Raw genomic sequence first — 17,733 nt, forward strand, 5'->3', positions numbered from 1 at the left:
TTATCTGATCAAATTTAGGAGATTTATATCCAGACTATGGAAAGATAATTGAGTTTCTTCTCTTTTTGCATTATCTGACACAAAGGGGATCAAGAAGTGAGCTTATTTTTACATACACATGTTTGTATAGAACAGATACAATTCAGATATAATAATGTTTTTCCCTCCCAAGAGTAGGCCCTTTTTTCAGAAAGTCATTGATAAGGAGTTTGTGTAGGGATACATGTAGAAAAGTAATGCAGTGGGAAACCTAGGCACTATAATGGACACATGGGAAAGACTGAGAGGCAGAAGGGAGAGAGAATTGATGGCTTGGGGGGGGGTGTATGTATTTTTTAGCAGGAAGCTGAAGATTCTTCAAACACAACTTTCATGGAGGGTTTTGAGGGAGCCCAGTACCCTGGCATTGTGGAATTTACAGAAGCTGATTTTGGAGCATCCTTGGAAGATGAAACCAGGCCTTGGGGCTACCACTGCAGCCAGTGTGACCGGGTTTTGATGTCTATGCAGGGTCTGCGATCTCACGAGAGGAGTCACTTGGCTCTGGCTATGTTTGCCCGGGAAGACAAGTACAGCTGCCAGTATTGCTCCTTTGTCTCTGCTTTCAGGCACAAGTAAGTTATGGCTTCTATTTTTGTTTTCAAAAGAAGCATAAACTAGCACTACTGTTTTGTAGGTTGACACTGAAGACGAGCATCCTCAAACTTGATCTTAAGCAACACTTTTCTCAGCGTGTAGATGTTTTCTATGCTGCAGAATCTTTGGCCGTTATAAGTGGCTGTCTATAAAAGTTCGTGTCATTGTGTCTTCTTGAATTTATTTAAGTCTTTAATTTTTTTACATGTAGGGGAAAAGCATGCAAGGAAAAGAATTTAAAAATTTCAGTAGGCAGTGAAGCCTACCACTTATGCAGCCTTGTGGAATGCATGAGACTTAAGTCAAGAAGGTGGGAAGTATTTTCCTTGTTAATCGTTCATATATAAGGAATTTCTGCTGCATTTAACTACCTTGTTTATAATTATTACAACTCTTTGATGATTGAGTTTTCACATCTAGTGTTAAAATAATTATCATAAACTTGCCTTATTTTTTTTTCTTAATTATGTTATGCTATTTCAGTCTATAAATATTCCAAGATCACACCAGTGCGGTATACTGGTGACTCCCTCCGCCTGTTTCCTTGTCTGATGTAGCATGTGAACACTACATAGTTATCATTAATAGCCTCTTTTCTTACGCTTTTTTCAATAAGGTTGGTTTTTCCTTGAGCTTGGTAATTTACAAATATACTTTAATTGTAATTATATCTATATATCTATAAAGTCATGCCACCAAAATACGGGGTTTGTGGGATACTTTCCACTGGCATCTGGGACTCACTCTCAAGTACATGTTTTTCTCTAATTTCTGGGGAGAGAGATGATTATTATTTTAACAAAACAGGAGATGTTCAGGTGCTCTTTTGATGTAGACAATTCATGGCACTGTCAGTAGCACTCTTAAAACTTGTGAAGATTCACTGCTTTGCAATCAAATGCATGTCACGTGTTTTGCATGTGGGAGAGAAAGGATGATAAAAAGCATTTTTAAACTCTTTATGTTAAAAACCAAGATTTCTGCTAATGTCACAGTGTTGCAAATGGATGCCACAGTTGTTGTAAAGGTCTAGGGGAGTGAGCAGCCAACAGTAAGAAAGGGACTGGGAGAAGGATGGGTACTACTGGGCATATACCACCCTGCTTTGGCAAGGCTGACAGTGGGGGGACAACCCAACATCACATAGCTTACACAACCTGCTATTTGTCTAGTAAACTGGTTTGCTTCCAAAATCAGAGTTGTGTTGAGTTTGGTCTCTAGTCACTCTATTCCCTACCTAGGAAATAAATAACGTTGTGTCCTCCAAGTAGGACAGGTAAGTTAGAAAGTGGTGGATGGCAAAGGCAAACTCTGCAGTTATCACCTAACTTGATAGGTGTTGTTGAAGTAGTGTAGTCTGCTTCATTTCTTACTTTTCTTTCTGATGGAATTACTCTCCTGGGAGATGATGTCTGTGAAAGAAACTAAACCAAACATTTAAACAGCCCACTGTTCTCCCAGATCTGACCAAAACTTTAAAACCTACCTTTGGAAGAATGTTGCAAAGTATATGGTTATACATAAAGTTTTAATTATTACTATGGAGAATACCTTAAGGTATTACAAGACCTATATGTATTATATACACCTTTGGCAGTCTGCTTTAATTATGAAGTAAGCTCATTCATTCCCTGTCAGCTATTTAAAACAAGTTTTGTTCTGTGAAGTATGCGCTGAAAGTGTTCAATGTCTTATTTAAGAGATGTTTTTCCCATTTCTTTGAAGAAGCTGTACATTCTATATTGCCACAAACTCCATCTTGGATTTCTATTAAATTGTATTTGTATGAAGTGGCCCTGAGAGGAGACATAAGGCTTTTTTTGTTTGTTTTGTTTTGGTTTGTTTTTTCTGTCACCAGATCTTTCAATACATAGACTTCAGTGTTAGCTCACGTGAACAGGGATTCTCTGGCTCAAGCTCTTGTCAGTGTGAGACTTAAGATCCCATTACAGTGTTCTGTAGTGTGAGAGGGCTGGAACATACTCCACTTGATCTGTGCGTTGATGTTCAGTAACAAATGAACAGGACAATTTAGGAAAAATAAAAGGAAATAAGCCAGAAATACATACATAATTAAGGTGACGGGTAGTTTTGGCAAATTGCCACTCCTCCAATGAGTGTGCTGTATCTGCCCTGTTGTTCTGTCACCATGTATAAAATAACTCAAACTTTAAGAGTGGGTCACAAAGCATGAATGTCTCCAAAGAAGAGGCTCTACTGGAAATGTATACATACTGAGCTGAAACTACCCTCCTGCCACCTGGAGACTGTGAATTCATTACTATAATGGCAGTGCAGGAACTGCAGAGCTCTGCAGGACTCACTCAGATAGAATGATTTTTATCTTCTTTTAGAAAATGTGGAAAACCTCCTTTTTCCCCTTCCAAACTTCACAGAGCTGTTAAGAGAAACTGGAGAGAGAGTGGGTACTGAGCACCCCTCATTATTCACACTGTCCGTAACTTCCAGTTTCCCTGAAGAAAACAGAGGCTGGTGTTTGCCATCCCTTCTTCTGTTGTTGAGCTTCATGCAGAATCTTCCACACTGTTACTGGAACTCTGCTGCCTTTTAATCCTGGAACTCATCAACTGCAGCCTGCTGGCACCCTCCTCAGAGCAGGATCTCTAATCTGCTTTTGCTGCTGTAACCAAGAGAAGGCTTCCTCAGTAAAGCTGGTCAAATTTCCCCCTCTCCTCCTCCCTTTCTCAACAAGACGAAAGGGGGCATATTTTCACAAATATGTTTGCCAGGAGAAAAATTCTGTAATAATAATTTTATTATTATTGTGTGTTTCTTATTTCTTCAACTGCTCCTTTAAGTCTGGATCAGGCATAATTTAATTTATACTAATCTTCCCCTGTAAGTTTCTTGAAGTGTCTTGCTTTCTGCCTTACAGAATTGGTGTCAGCTTCTGCTCTTTTTCCTCAGATTAGACATTATTTTATTCTGCAAGCAAACCTATTGAATTTTAAGAGAGAGTATGAGAAATTATAATTGAGCCTGGTCTGCCTCTAATTTATTAATGCTGTTAAATGTTTTGCTTTGCATCTGAAAAAGCAGTTGAAATTATTCACTCTTCTGTGTTTCCCTTTTCTGTCTTTCTCTTTTTAAGTCTGGATCGTCATATGCAGACCCATCATGGACACCACAAGCCATTCCGTTGCAAACTGTGCCCATTCAAGTCCTCTTACAACAGCCGCCTGAAAACCCATATACTCAAGGCTCATGCTGGTAAGTTACCTCTCTCAGTTTTGCAGTGCAGCTGCTGAAATGGGCCATGTATTCTTGTTGCTGATCAGAGATGCTGATTTGAATCACGTGATTTGTCACCAAGTTCTGGGTAAGATTTTCAAAGGCAAATCAGGATTGGCCAGCTTATGCATCTGTTGTAATCAATGGGAGTCTGGATGTTTTTGGAAAGACAAGAATTTAAAATAGTGATGAGTTCTTCAAGAACTTCTTACTTTTCTTTTCCATGATTTTTTTTTTTTTCAATTATTTCTGCTTTTTTCTGAGATAATTTGGAAATCAGTCCTCTTATACCATTGGTGTCTTAACAGGTTGGCAGTGAGCTTTGCTCCACTACATTTGTATTTACTTTTGTGCTTCAGGTGACTCTGGGAAAAGGATTGTGCATTGCACCTTGGTTTTGGTACAGTCTTATGCCGGCTTTTATGTTAAAACCAAAAATAGCAAACTTTGGGAGTCAGATCTCTGGGCAGCAGACTGAAAGTAGCATGATTCCATTATTGTACATGGCAATTTGTCTTGCAAATCTCTGTATTGCAGTATGGAATCCGTACAAGCAAGCAATCAGGCATACTTCTGATTAACAGGAATTGGAAAGGTGATGCATCATACAGGATAGGTCACCTTGGAGTGTTGCATCTTTGATTATTAAAAAGTGCAAGACTCAGAATCTCCTCCTGTTTACTCCTTGGCCCTAAAATATTGGCACCATCATGCATTGATATGCTGTAAGAAGATCGGAATAAAAAAACATTGGTTCCATTGGCTACAGTTGCACCTTGGTCATTAAAAGGACAAAAAAACATCAACCATCAAACCATGCTCCAAATGTGCATTCTGATGCAAATAACAGAATATTGACCAACCTGAAAAAACTGCAAACTAGCCCAGTTGTTAAAACTTGTTGATAAAGAGTAGAAACTCCTGGCACAGATTACAAAAGGGATAGAAGTATGTTCCTTTCTTTATTAGTTCTTTCCACTGTGTCTGACACTCAGGTTGGGGTGGAGGAGGAAGATGGGAAAACGGGGGGAAAGACAGATGGAATTTATAACTGTCTGATTTTTTATTTTTTTAATTTTTATTTTTTAAGTAATTGACATCATTGATCCAGGGCATTTTTAGTCTTAAAAAAAAAGGGATTGATGATCACTTATATTTCATTTTCTTTACTGATTTTGGATTTCACAGAGCTTGTGCCAGGAACCTTTTCTGTACTTGGACTGGTATTGTAGTTTGGCTTAACTTTTGCCATCTCCTGTAGTATGGAACTATGGCATTCTATCCCTTCTAGGAAATACAACTGTATGCAGCAGTTCCAGTTTACAGAGTCCCACATCCTGTATGGAGGTGACATGGTTCTTTATCTTCACAAATCATAAAACAATGTTTTATTTATGCTATTGTACAGTTGGGCTACTTTGCGTTACATTGTTTGAATCTGCCAGATCTTTAGAGCCAAAGTTAGCATGCAACTGATATTTCTGATAATATTTCACAATTCTCTTAATAGAATCATTGATTTATTTTTTATGAATTCATGCTCTGGGACTTGATCAGTGGACACGCACTGAAAGGAACCATGATTTGCATCATACAAGAACACAATTTCATGGTTGCCTAGATAGTGCTTGCACAATGTCTTGTGTAGTTTCCAAATGCTTATGATCTTTTTCTGCCTCTGTCCATTTCTACCAAATGAATATTCACATTGAAGAAAAATTGCTTGTATGTTTTTCAAAGCTTTGCTTTGTTGTGTTTTGAGTCAGACCTTCAGAAATAAATACTACTGAATAAACATGTTATAAAGACTTTTCCTCAGACTCCCCAGTTTTTCAATAACACAGTGGTTCTCTGAATGTTACTATTTTTTTTGTCTCTTGTCAGTCATCTCATTATTAGTTTTTCAGAAGTGGAAACTTCAGTTCTCCTGAATTTTTCTGAAGTTTCCCAGAGATCTTTAAAATTCAGTAAAATCCTGAAGTCTTTCACTTAAATGGCCTCTCCCTTATTTTCTGGGCATGGGTCAAAATTCATGGGGCTATAAAATGTGTTCTTGCCTAACAGCTGGTACTAGTCAGAGTTTCTGGCAATTGTTTTTTCATCCACTATTATGTGCCATCTCCTTTGGCACTAAGCAGAGCAGTTTACAGTATCTCTACATGGAGTGTCTGTTGTTTTCATAGGAACTTTTTCACCTGTGGAGTTTTTTGTTTTGTTTTGTTTTTATTTATGTTTTTTGATGGGCCTTTGTTAGAATTTTCTAGTGTCCTTGTTTCATTAGTCATGACACTGAATGTGCTGCATGCACAAATGGATGATTGTAAGACAGAGTATTGGTTCTTCTCAGTTTCTATGCAATCTGGAACATAATGCTTTGAGTGCCTCCTGGGTGTTGAGACCTACCATGTAAATTTTTAGATGAATTTATTTGTATGTGTATTAATAGAATGGTTTTATGAAATGCAAAATTAGATGACCAAAAAGTGCAGAAGGCTTCTATTAGCCGAACTATAGCCTTTCCTCTGCATTTAGACACATCCTTTCATGCTGATGTTTACCTGAACTGTTGTGGCTGAATAGTGGCTATTTTTATTAGTTGTGTCTAGACTGCTTAATTTGTAATCGTCCTCTATTTGCTTAAACGTTTTGTGGTGCTTTTAAGTTAACGGTTGGTGCCTACTGTGGTTCAGGAATCTCTTATACTGACAAACTGTGAAGTTCTATATCTGCATCTCACTGCTATCTTACACCATGGAGTTTCTTTTGTCCTTACCTTATACTGTTCCATTGAGCAACTTGTTGTATGTACTACACAAAAATGTTTTCTTTCTATTTGTAAAAAGGTGATCTATAACTGATACAAAATACAGGTGAGGAATGTAATTTGAAAAAGCATGTGGGACAATTTCATATTTTACCATTTCAGACTCTTAAGTGATCTGTTCTTTTACAGAGGTGCTAAGAGAAGATTTTTAAGAGTTTGTATTTTGTCCTCATGATTAGGATAGTTTTTCTGGAAGAGAGGGATGGGAGTTATTTTTATGTAGGATGGTTGCTAATCTTTTCACATGTATTTACTCTGACTTGCTGCAATACGTGTGTTTTCCCATTCTCTTTTGGTTTACTTATTTCTGGTGTTGGAAACAATGCATTTTGAAAACCTTGTTTGCGAAGTTTGTTGAGAGGTGGAAAACATGTTCTGCTTCGTTCATTACCAGAACTCGTGTCCTTCTTTTATTATTCATGAATATTTCACTCCTACATTAGTTTTGGCACTTCATGTACAATTCATATGTGGCCAGTGTTGCTCTTACACATGGAAGTGGCACTTCCAAAACAATAACTTAGAACCTGTATAATAGTACATTGTAATGGGACAGTTTCACTTTGTGTTCCGATTGCCTCCATGCTTAAAGCAAAACAAATCTTGTCTGAGGATTTGTTTCCCCTTGTTTGCTGTCTCTATGGCTTGGAATGTATTAAAAATTAAATGCACTGCTGTTCATTATTTCTGTTCTCTCACTTCTTTTAGTGCTTTTTTGGTAACACACTTCATGTAGCCTTACAGAAAGGCACTGTTCTTGGTATTGCCATATTCACTTCTTTTATTAAATCAGCCTTGCCTTCATTGCTGGTTCTTTGAAGACTATTCCCATATAATGGCAGATTTTTCATAAGGAAAATGTGACCTTCCCCAAATGTAAATGTTTTTCCCCTTCTCTTTCCCCCCACATTTTTTTTTCTGTTTTTTCTAGAGGGACATTTTTTAGCATTTTGTAGTGTCCTTTCTTCATTAATAATGACCTCTGGATGTGCTGCATGCAGAAACAGATTACTTCACCCTCTCCAGTCGCTGTGCTCCCAAAAAAATTTGGAAGTGCTATAGTTAAGTGACTCCATTTTCATCCCAGAGTCTGTTTTCTTCTCATACCATGCAACACAGGCATGCTAAGAGTCTGGTCTCTGTTTTTTAGCATTGGTCACTTTACAAGGATCTGCAGTTTTAAGAAAGTGATTTTTTTGGTCCAAAGCAGGTATCTAGACCTACAGACTCGACTGCTTCAACAAGGAGACATGCATAGCTTGTTCTCTTTGGGATCAGATTTTCGCTGAAGAGTCCACGGGAATTTTACTGCTGAGTTCAGTAAGAGAAGTATGGGGGCCCCGTTTTGTTTCTTTTGTGAGCTGATGACTTGCCTGTATTTCGCTCACCCAGGTGAACATGCCTACAAATGTTCCTCCTGCTCATTTTCCACCATGACAATCAGCCAGCTGAAAGAGCACTCCTTGAAAGTGCATGGGAAAGCACTGACACTACCAAGACCCCGCATTGTCAACCTTGCAGCCTCATACGCCCACCACACCTCCAAGAACCACACTCCTGCTGAAGAAGTGGAGGACTCTAATGGTAAGAGGTGCCTCAGAGCAAGAATTTAATTGTCTAAGGTGCCACTTAATTTTTTTATTACAAAAAAAAAAAAATTTAAAAAAAAATAGAGCAGGCAGCTTGCCCAAAAAGCAGATTCATTTGATCATTAAGAAAAAACAGAAGTTTCATCAAGACCAAGAGTAAACACGGTGCTATAGGAAGTGACCTGCTCTAGATCCTCGCCAGTTCATTCTACATTAGCTTGTCCTGTCACCAGTAGACTTTGGAATATGTCAGTGCTGGCTTAACGTCTTAGCAGAGATTTAAATTGTAGAAAATTTTCCAAGGCAGAGCTTCTATTGATAGCAAGTGGAAAATGCATCATCTAATTCCATCCATGCTCCTGAAGAACACTCCTTTATCTTGTTAGTAGAGGACTTTAGTGAAACCACATGATTAAGCTTAAAATGTGAACCTGTAATAATAGAAAAAGTAATTATTCTTCTTGTCCTTGCTACAGAGGACACCAAAAGTACCTTCAGATATTAAGCTGCATCTGCAGGAAGGAGAATCTGAGAATGGTTTTATTTTCCATGCTTTGTTTGAAAGCCGTTAATCCCCTTGTACTGGAAGAGTATGCAGAAGATACTTGGAAAGCAGCAGAGGAAGGGACACTGTTAACAGAGAAATTGCAGACTCATAGAAGAGGTGCTGTGTGGTATCACAGCAAATGTTAAAGCTTTTTAGGTGGTAGCTTATGAGGCATGTTTTGGGTGTCACTTCCTGCCAATTAAGAGAAGAGATGGTCTTGGAGAAAAATATTTGAATCCTGGATGAGTTGCATTGAGAGGAGGAGAATGTAGATGGCTATAAATGAAAGCTTGAGACCTGCAGATGTTCAAGGAACTGGGATGAATGGAGGGTGTATTAGAAAAGGGCAAAAAATACCTGTTTCTCCAGAAGTTTGAGACATTCTTAGGGGTTTTTCTTGTTGCTGTATTGCTTGGATTGCTGGCAAACTAAGGGTGGGCTGTAAATATTACCAGTAATCATTTTGCAGCATTTTTCTTCTCACATCTTCCCTTCTTTCCTTCCTCACCTGAAGAAAATGTGAAGTGAAAAGGAGTGAAAGATAAGAAATAAGTTCAGAAAATGGCAGAAAGGAATTTAGAGAAAAAAAGTAATCATCACAGAAGTACCTTATTGAAGAAAGAGATAGGAATAGTATTTTTGTGGTTCACCATGTCTCTTCTGGGATCAGATTAAAAGATTTTGACCAGCTGCTCTCAGACTACCTTTTGTCAAAGGGCTGTCTGGAACAGTGCAATGAAGACTTAGTAACTGAGCTTTTATTTTTGCTAATGCTAGCTTACACGAATTCAACATGTAGTGTACACCTTATGATGCATTCTGCTGGGTTTTTTAATTGCTTTTTAAAAAAAAAAAAAGTTGCATTACTGAATAAGAAATGGAGAATAATTTTCAGTGGCTGTCCTTGTCTTACCTGTGTGTTTGCAATTTTTTGGTAACAGTGGTACGTTGAGAGATACAGAAGGACAATGTTTTAATTTGGGAATTATCATTCCTTTACTCCTTTTTTTGCTTGTCCAAGGAGCTCAGAGTCATGATTGGTGAAGTTAAAGTTGAGCTCAGACTCTCAGTAGAAGATAGTTTTTGGCCTTTAGGAACTTTTCCCAAAAATGCATGAAATGATGACTCTGTTAAAACATTTCATGAGGTTGACTCCGTTACCTAGATCTATACTGCAGTCTGAAATCAAGGCAGAATTTGTCTCAATTAGTTTTATCATCTTTAAGCAGCTCATGGTTAAGTTACTTGGACAATAATAGAAGCCCCCACCGGGGAGCTAGTCAGACAAGTACAGGTGTTATAATAATCATATTAACATTCAAGTTAATGATGGCTGCTTTTACGACACCATTGATTTTTGGGGTTTTTTTTTTGGGAATAAATGGAAAAAAAAAAAAGCTTCAAACCAACCTGGCCTTGAACACTTCCAGATAGGGGGCAGGCAGAACTTCCCTGGACAACCTGTGCCAGTGTCTTGAATACCCTACATAGTGAAGAATTTCTTCCTGATGTCTAGCCTAGATCTACCGTCTTCTTGCTTAAGGCCATTACTGCTTGTCCTTTTGCTAACTGCCCTTGTAAAAAGTCTCTCCCCAGGTTCCCTGTAGACCCCCTTCAGATACTGAAAGGCTGCTACAAGGTCTCCCTAGAGCCTTCTCTTCTCCAGGCTGAACAACCTCAGTGCTGTCAGCCTATCTTGATATGTAAGGAGCCTGATTTAATTCTATCCCAATCTAACTTCTGTTTTGGGAGTATTTTTTCTAACAGCCACAGAAAAACAGCAAATGTTTATCACCAGTGCAGCTTTTCTAGCACAGAGGCACTGAATGGTTTGTGCTATCCAGCTCTTGTTGAAATTACACAATTGCCATTGTCATAAGATGTTCTTTTGCTCTCCTGATAGTTTACCGCTGTTTTTCACAGGATCACAGAATCGTTCTGGTTGGAAAAGACCTTTAAGATCTTTGAGTCCAACCATTAACCTAACTTTACCAAGACCGTGCTAAGCCATATTCCTAAGCACCAAATCTACATATCTTTTGAACACCTCCAGGGATGGTGATTCAATCACCTCCCTTGGCAGCCTGTTGCAGTGTTTAATTACCCTTTCAGTGAAGAAGTTTATTCTAAGATCCAATCTAAACCTCCCCTGGCACAACTTCAGCCCCTTTCCTCTTGTCTTGTTGATTGTTACTAGGGAAAATAAACCAACCCTCCCCTTGCTGCAGCCTCCTTTCAGGTAGTTCTAGAGACTGATAAGGTCTCCCTTCAGCCTCCTTTCCTCCAGACCAAACAACCCCAGTTCCCTCAGATGCTCCTCATAAGACTTGTTCTCTAGACCTTTCACCAGCTTCATTGCTCTTCTCTGGACTCTCCAACAACTCAATGTTGGAGACATTCCTGTACACTTTCCTGCAGTGAGGGGCCCAGAACTGAACACAGTACTCCAGGTGTGTCCTCACCAGTGCTGAGTACAGGGGGATAATCACTTCCCTGGTCCTTCTGGCCACACTATTTCTAATACAAGCCAGGGTGCTGTTGGCCTTGTTAGCCACCTGGGCACACTGCTGCCTCATATTCAGCCACCTGTCATTCATCACCCTGAGGTCCTCTTCCACTGGGCAGCTTTCCAGCTACTCTGCCCGAGGCATGGGGTTCTTGTGACACAAGTGCAGGATTCAGCACTTGCCTTGTTGAACCTCACATAATTGGCATCAGCCCATTGATCCAGCCTGTCCAGGTCCCTCTGTAGAGCCTTCCTGCCCTCAGGCAGATCAACACTCCCACCCAGTCTAGTGCAAAGGTACTGAGGGTGCACTCAATCCCCCCTTGTCCAGATCATTGATGAAGAGATTAAAGAGAACTGGCCCCAACACTGAGGCCTCGGTAACACCACACACCACTTGTGACCAGCCATCAACTGGATTTAACCATTCACCACAACTCTTTGGGCCTGGCCAACCATCCAGTTTTTTACCCAGTGAAGAGTGCAGCTGTCCAAGCCATGAGCCACCAGTTTCTCCAGGACAATGCTGTGGGAAACAGTGTCAAAGGCTTTACTCAGGTCCAGGGAAACAACATCCACAGCCTTTCCTTCATCCACTAAGCAGGTCACCTTGTCTTAGAAGATTAGATTTGTCAAGCATGACCTACCTGGCCTTCATGAACCCATTGTGACTGGACCTGATCACCTGGTTGTCCTCCATGTGCTGCATAATGGCACTCAAAATTACCTGTTCCATAACCTTTCCTGACTCCAGGTTTAGACTGACAGGCCTGTAATTCTTTGGATCCTCCTTCCAGCACTTCGTGTAGATGCGTGTCACATTGCCAGTCTCCAGTCTACTGGGACCTCTCTGGTTAGCCAGGTAACTGGTAACTGATGGAAAGTGGTTTGGTGAGCATTTCTGCCAGCTCCTTCAGTACCCTGGAATGGATCCCATCCAGCCCCATAGACTTCTGTGTAACTAAGTTGTGCAGCAGGCCTCTAACCATCTCCTCGTGGATAATGGGGTCTTCATTCAGCTCCCATCCCTGTCTTCCAGCTTAGGGGACTGGGTACCCAGGCAAACAACTGGTTCTACTACTAAAAATTGAGGCAAAGAAGACATTAAGTACCTCAGCCTTCTACTCATCCCTGATCACTGTTTCCTGTTGCAAGAAATAAATGGCGATGTTTGAGTATTTATTTGCATTAGTGTAGTTGGGGGTTTTGTGTGTTTGAATTTACTTACTTACTTGCCCTTTACACTGAAATGTGACTGAACACACCAGAGCATTTACAAAGTAAAAATACAGTGTAAATTGAAATACTGCAACTGCTATGTGGATTGGGTGAAACCCTAACAAGATCTGTTTCTGTGATCTTTCACAGTCTTTGTGAGAATTGATAGTTATATTCATGTTAATCTCTATTGAGAAGGGTTGTATGGATGTATTGATGATACCGGTGGTGCAGTGTGTGTCATAGAGAAGTGTTTCCAGTGTTGCACTGTGTAGGGCCAGCTCCGTCCCTGTTGACTTGGGTGCACAGCAATGCAATACCACAACCTACATTTTCAAGGCATAACATTAAAAGGCTACTGTATATTTCAGTGAGGAAGAGTTGGAAGCAAAGCAGAGACACAAAAATTGTTGGTGACAGAATACCAGAAAATGTGAATAGGAATAGCAGCAACATGTTACTTGCAAAGTGATCAGCCAAGGAGCAAGCATGTGGCAACAAGTACCACCTGTGTAACTACTGGTGCTGTGCATGTTTGCTTGTATTCAAGGGCTGTGGAAGTAGTGAACTGCATCCCTTTTATAAACTGGATAAATCCGTGAGTGCAGCCTATTGTCATAAAGCCCATAAAGCAGAATGTCTCAATAGATTGACAAATTATGATTTTTGTTATTACCTCACCCTCAGCAAAAGATTCTTGGGAGCATGTAAAATACTTGCCCTAAATTGCCCTGGCTAGTACTACTGCTTTTTTGAGTAGATCTTTATTTTTGTGAAAATAACACTTTTGGCTCTTCTGCTCTTTGTAGAGCAGAATGCTACTCTTGATTTATAGGATTGGCAGATTTGGAACCTCAGGTTTTTTTGGATCATGACTGTGTGCAGTAATTCAAAATAATAGTTTTTAAATTTTACTGATAAGAAAATAAAATTGTTAAACAGTAAAGTCAGGTGATAAACTAGACAGATCTGAATGTGGCTTCGAATGTCTTCTCAGTCATGCTGCTATTGTACAAGATTATTCCTTTTTAGTAGTAACCAGTTCTTGAAATGTAGAAAGCAGCACACTTGATGTGTGTCCTTGAAACTCAATAATTATGTCTTAAATTGTTGTGCAAGCCAAACAGGATCTATCAGTAATACCTGCACAGATCACAAAACACATGCAGGGTCAGAACTAGATTATGTCAGTACATGGTATGTCAACATCTTAATTAAATTTAATTACTTGCAGCAGGAAATGCGTTGAAAACTGCTAAGTGCAACACCCAGTGCCCTGTTCCAGTTTTTTCTGAACTTTAGCCTTTGCCAGTGGAAAAGAACTTTGCCTCATTTAGAGACTGAAGTATAAATACATCTGGCTTGCTTTGCCAGAGCTAGGCTGGGTACAAAACTGCCTAAGTCTTGTTCCTGGGACTGTTAAGAATTGTGAGTGCCTTCCCATTTCTGTAGACTTTTTCAAAGTAGATAATACATAATCAAAATCTGTGTCAATACTGGGCTGGTAATTAAACAAATGACAGACACTCTCTATTTACCCCTCTCAATTCCCAGAAAGGGAAAGGAAAGAGAATAAGGGAGGGAGACTTAAGAGTTTGAAAATAAGCTATATAGCTTTAATGAAACTGCAATGATGCAAAAGAAAAATGGAATATATACAAATGCATACAAAACCCACTATCACGCTTTCCCCCAGTAATTGTCACATCACCACCAAGGCTGCAGGGACAGCCCTGGGAAAGTCCTGCACTGGTCTCCTAGTGTCAGCAGCAGACAGGTGCTGGATGCAGAAACACACAGATTCAGGAGTGCACAGATTGGGATTAAAGGCAGATGGACGAAGAGGGAGCTTGACCTTTGTGATATCTCAGTTTTATACTCAGTATGACACATAATGGGATGGAATACTTTATTTGGCCTGTTTTGGTCACCTGTCTGGTCCGTTCTTCCCCAGTGGAGGGTTGCAGGTATGACCCCTGTTACTCCTGTTTGTTTCTGGAGCATAGTATGTTTGTCAGAACCAAGTAGTGGCCTTGGTTCTGCATACCATTCTCCAGCAGTAACTATAAACATGGAGTGTTATCAGTCTTAGAAGCAGGCAGTGACTGAGAAACATGACACTAACTTCAGCAAGTGCAGTTACTTGGAAGAGACTTAACTGAAAAGTTAAACTACTAAAAGAGTGCTGGTTCTCTCCTGGCTCAAACCAGGACAGTCTTCTATGTCATTTGACAGATGAAATCCTGAAGGGTACAGAGGGTCTTCAGCAGGTTTGCTAAAGCAGTTTCAGGTACTACCAGAAGGAGAGGAGAGCAGAGGGAAGCAAGTAGCCTTTTCAACAAAATTATCTCAGCTGGTGCCAGTGAGACAGGATTGTTAAAGTGATCCACTCAGCCCCAGAGCCATAGGTCTCCCTTCCTCTTCCTTCCACCTTTAAGAAAAGAGGTGTGCTTTCCATATGCTCAGACATACTACCCCTGATTATTTTTTTTATATATATATATATATATATTTTTTTTTTTTTTTAATCTGCACCATAGTTTTTGGCTGATTTGTTTATTTCTAGTCATGTGCACTGTTTCTCTTGGTAAGGGATATTTTCTAACCTTCCAGTCTAGGTAGAAAGTTTCTAAGGTGGTCACTCTTCACCTTTGGTGCCATTTCTCTCTCATTATTGCTACTGCATCTTAGTGTTTTATAGCTGCTGCTGTTCGGGGCAGACCACAATGGTCAAAGTCCTCACAGCCCATAAGCCTTGTATGAGGGCAGAATAATACCCTTTTCTTTGCTTTTAGTTTTCAGTTTTTATTTTTCCAGGAGGAAGGGCTGGGACCCCACTCTTTTGAGGTCTGAGAACCTTTTATTTCATTGTTGTTTGACTGGGTAGGCAGAGAGCTAGTCATAACTACAGGGCAAATTCAGGCAGACCTTGAACACCTGATTGCTTTAATTGTAAGGTGAGTAGGAAGGACAGCATCTATGCTAAGGATGCAAGATGGTGATCTGCATACTGCAGAACAGAAGATGCCTCTAGTGCTTTTCTAGTTACTGTCAGGCTGCAAAGAGTTGTCTACTTGTTCTGCCTGCTTTTGTGGTGCAGCATCTTCTCACTTTTTAAGTATGAGGTTAACCCTTATTCCTTGCAGGCTGCTTTTTCTCCCCCCAGCCATGTTTCTTCCTTCTGTAACCTAGGGCAACTTTGTGCTTTACCCTCAGACTTTGTCTGTCTTTCTGTCCCAGAGGTCCTGCCAGTGGCCACACTGCCTGCCAGTGCTTGTTAAAACTCTCTGGTACTTGTTGGTGTCTTACTTCTTCTGGTCAGTATTAAAGTAATTATCAGATATTGGATCAGATGGGAACTTTTCTACTGCATCAAATTGTCAGGGACTGGTGAAACAAGTGCAGGGCTTGTTCACCTCCCAAGTTTACTGAACAAACTCCTCACTGTTTCAAGGACCTAGAGCACTGGGGATGACCTTGTTCTCTGCAGCTCACTTCCACTGGTGCATTATTTGGCTTTTGGCCTTTTCCTACAGAGTGTTGAGAAGAGTTTTGTGGCTAGTGGAACAGAGGGATATGTTTATTCTGCTACTGGCTGTGCTCAGGGAGGTGTCAACTTGCTGTTCGTTGTGCACTTTTCTGATCTTGAGCTTTTTGTGCTTGAACTGAATGGGTAAAGCAAAAAATGGAGATTCAACAGGATGGAGACAGGAACTCATGCAGCTGGGAGAAGGTTGCTGCCAGTCTTTGTATAGATTTGGCCAGCTTGCTAAGACAGAATTGATGTGATACTGAAAGAATTGCCTAGGGTAGAGACAAGACAGAAATAGTTGTTTGGGTGGATCAAGTAATAAATGAAGGAAGAAACATCTTCTGGATTCCTTCCAGACAGACAGAAATGACCTGATTCCACTCAAGGGGGAAAGAAAGAAGGATATCCTGCTGGTTTTTTTATATATATGTGGGGTTTTTTTCCTCTGAGGTTTTTGCTTGCTTTTGGCTCTGATTTTTATGTTCAGATTAGGGGTCAAAGTGATAGGTGATGCTCTCAGCTGTTACATACTACTACTGTCTGTTGAATTTGTGAACACTCTATACAGCATAAAAAGAATGCTATTGCTGTGAAGCGGTACATGGTATGACTTGATCAGTGCTGTGCAAGACAGTATTTCTTAAGGCTATCATTCCCACATGTTAGTAGCCTTCTTGTGTACACTAACTGATATTGTCCCTGTCCCCTGAGACTCCAGTTACTTTCTGTTGATCTAAAACCTGCTAGAGGGATTTGCTGCTTCACAGAGAGGTAAAACTCCTTTGCCCATTTTAGCTCTGTCGAAATGGGCGTATTCCATTGTCATAGTTGACAGATGAAAGTTTGACATTTAAGCAGCTGGTTTTATTTCATCTTTAAGGGACATTGTTACTGCCAATGTAAAAAAAAAAATAAAAAAAATTGGGGTACCAATGTTTGAAAATACTGCCTGAAGTGATCTGAGATCACACAGAACTGGTGATAGAGATGAGGTTTTTTTGTTGGCTGTAATAATAATAATGTCAAGGTGTTATGCTGGAAGTCACCAAAACAAATTACAAGTTCCTGACCTCTAAGTATCATCACTGTAATTTTAGGGTCAGTTTTAAAGCAAAATGTAAAAATGCAGCACTTTATAATGCTGGACTTCTTTCCCCTCTTCATTTCAAGCTTAGAGGCAAGCGAGGATTTAGGCAATAGCGTCATGTGAATTTGTGGCTATGTGTTTGCATTAATACAAATACTTAAAAGGACCATAGCAATAGGGAAGGGAATGTGGAGTGCTCTGGGAAGTACCTTATGAACTGCCCTTAAAAACAAGGAAATCATGGAGCATAGTAGCATGAGGATGATTCTGTTACCAGTGCCAAAAAAAATTTAAATTGGTCAGTGTGTTATTGTCTGAGTGAAGAATCAATCAAGGTAGGAAATCTTTGTAAATTCAGAAAAGAACCTGTTACCAGTAAGGCCTTTTGACAGATTGGTTAAGTCATCATCTTGCTAAAGCTATTTACAGATCTGTTGTGTTCTTCTTTTCTGTAAGTGCACTTCCATTCATGTGGTTTGAGTTTAGCTCAACAGGCTAAGAAGTAGCTAGAGAACTTTTCTTGTATGCATTTTATAGAAATA

The 17,733-nt window shown here is 39.8% G+C and overlaps 1 protein-coding gene across 4 annotated transcripts in view; it reads left to right on the plus strand.

Annotated features, from left to right (window-relative positions):
- The window catches only part of ZNF462 (zinc finger protein 462), a 95,994-nt gene that overhangs the window by 50,658 nt on the left and 27,603 nt on the right, over positions 1-17,733 (plus strand). For 3 of the 4 annotated variants that reach the window (XM_051641907.1, XM_051641909.1, XM_051641908.1), the window contains 3 exons: positions 511-614; positions 3,749-3,867; positions 8,105-8,296. In XM_051641907.1, coding sequence (XP_051497867.1) covers positions 511-614; positions 3,749-3,867; positions 8,105-8,296 — 415 coding nt within the window. The remainder of the gene's footprint in view (positions 1-510; positions 615-3,748; positions 3,868-8,104; positions 8,297-17,733) is intronic. The other variant, XM_051641910.1, reaches the window with a different exon arrangement.

The sequence above is a fragment of the Apus apus genome, chromosome Z (genome assembly GCF_020740795.1).
Source record: "Apus apus isolate bApuApu2 chromosome Z, bApuApu2.pri.cur, whole genome shotgun sequence".
Classification (NCBI taxonomy): domain Eukaryota; kingdom Metazoa; phylum Chordata; class Aves; order Apodiformes; family Apodidae; genus Apus; species Apus apus.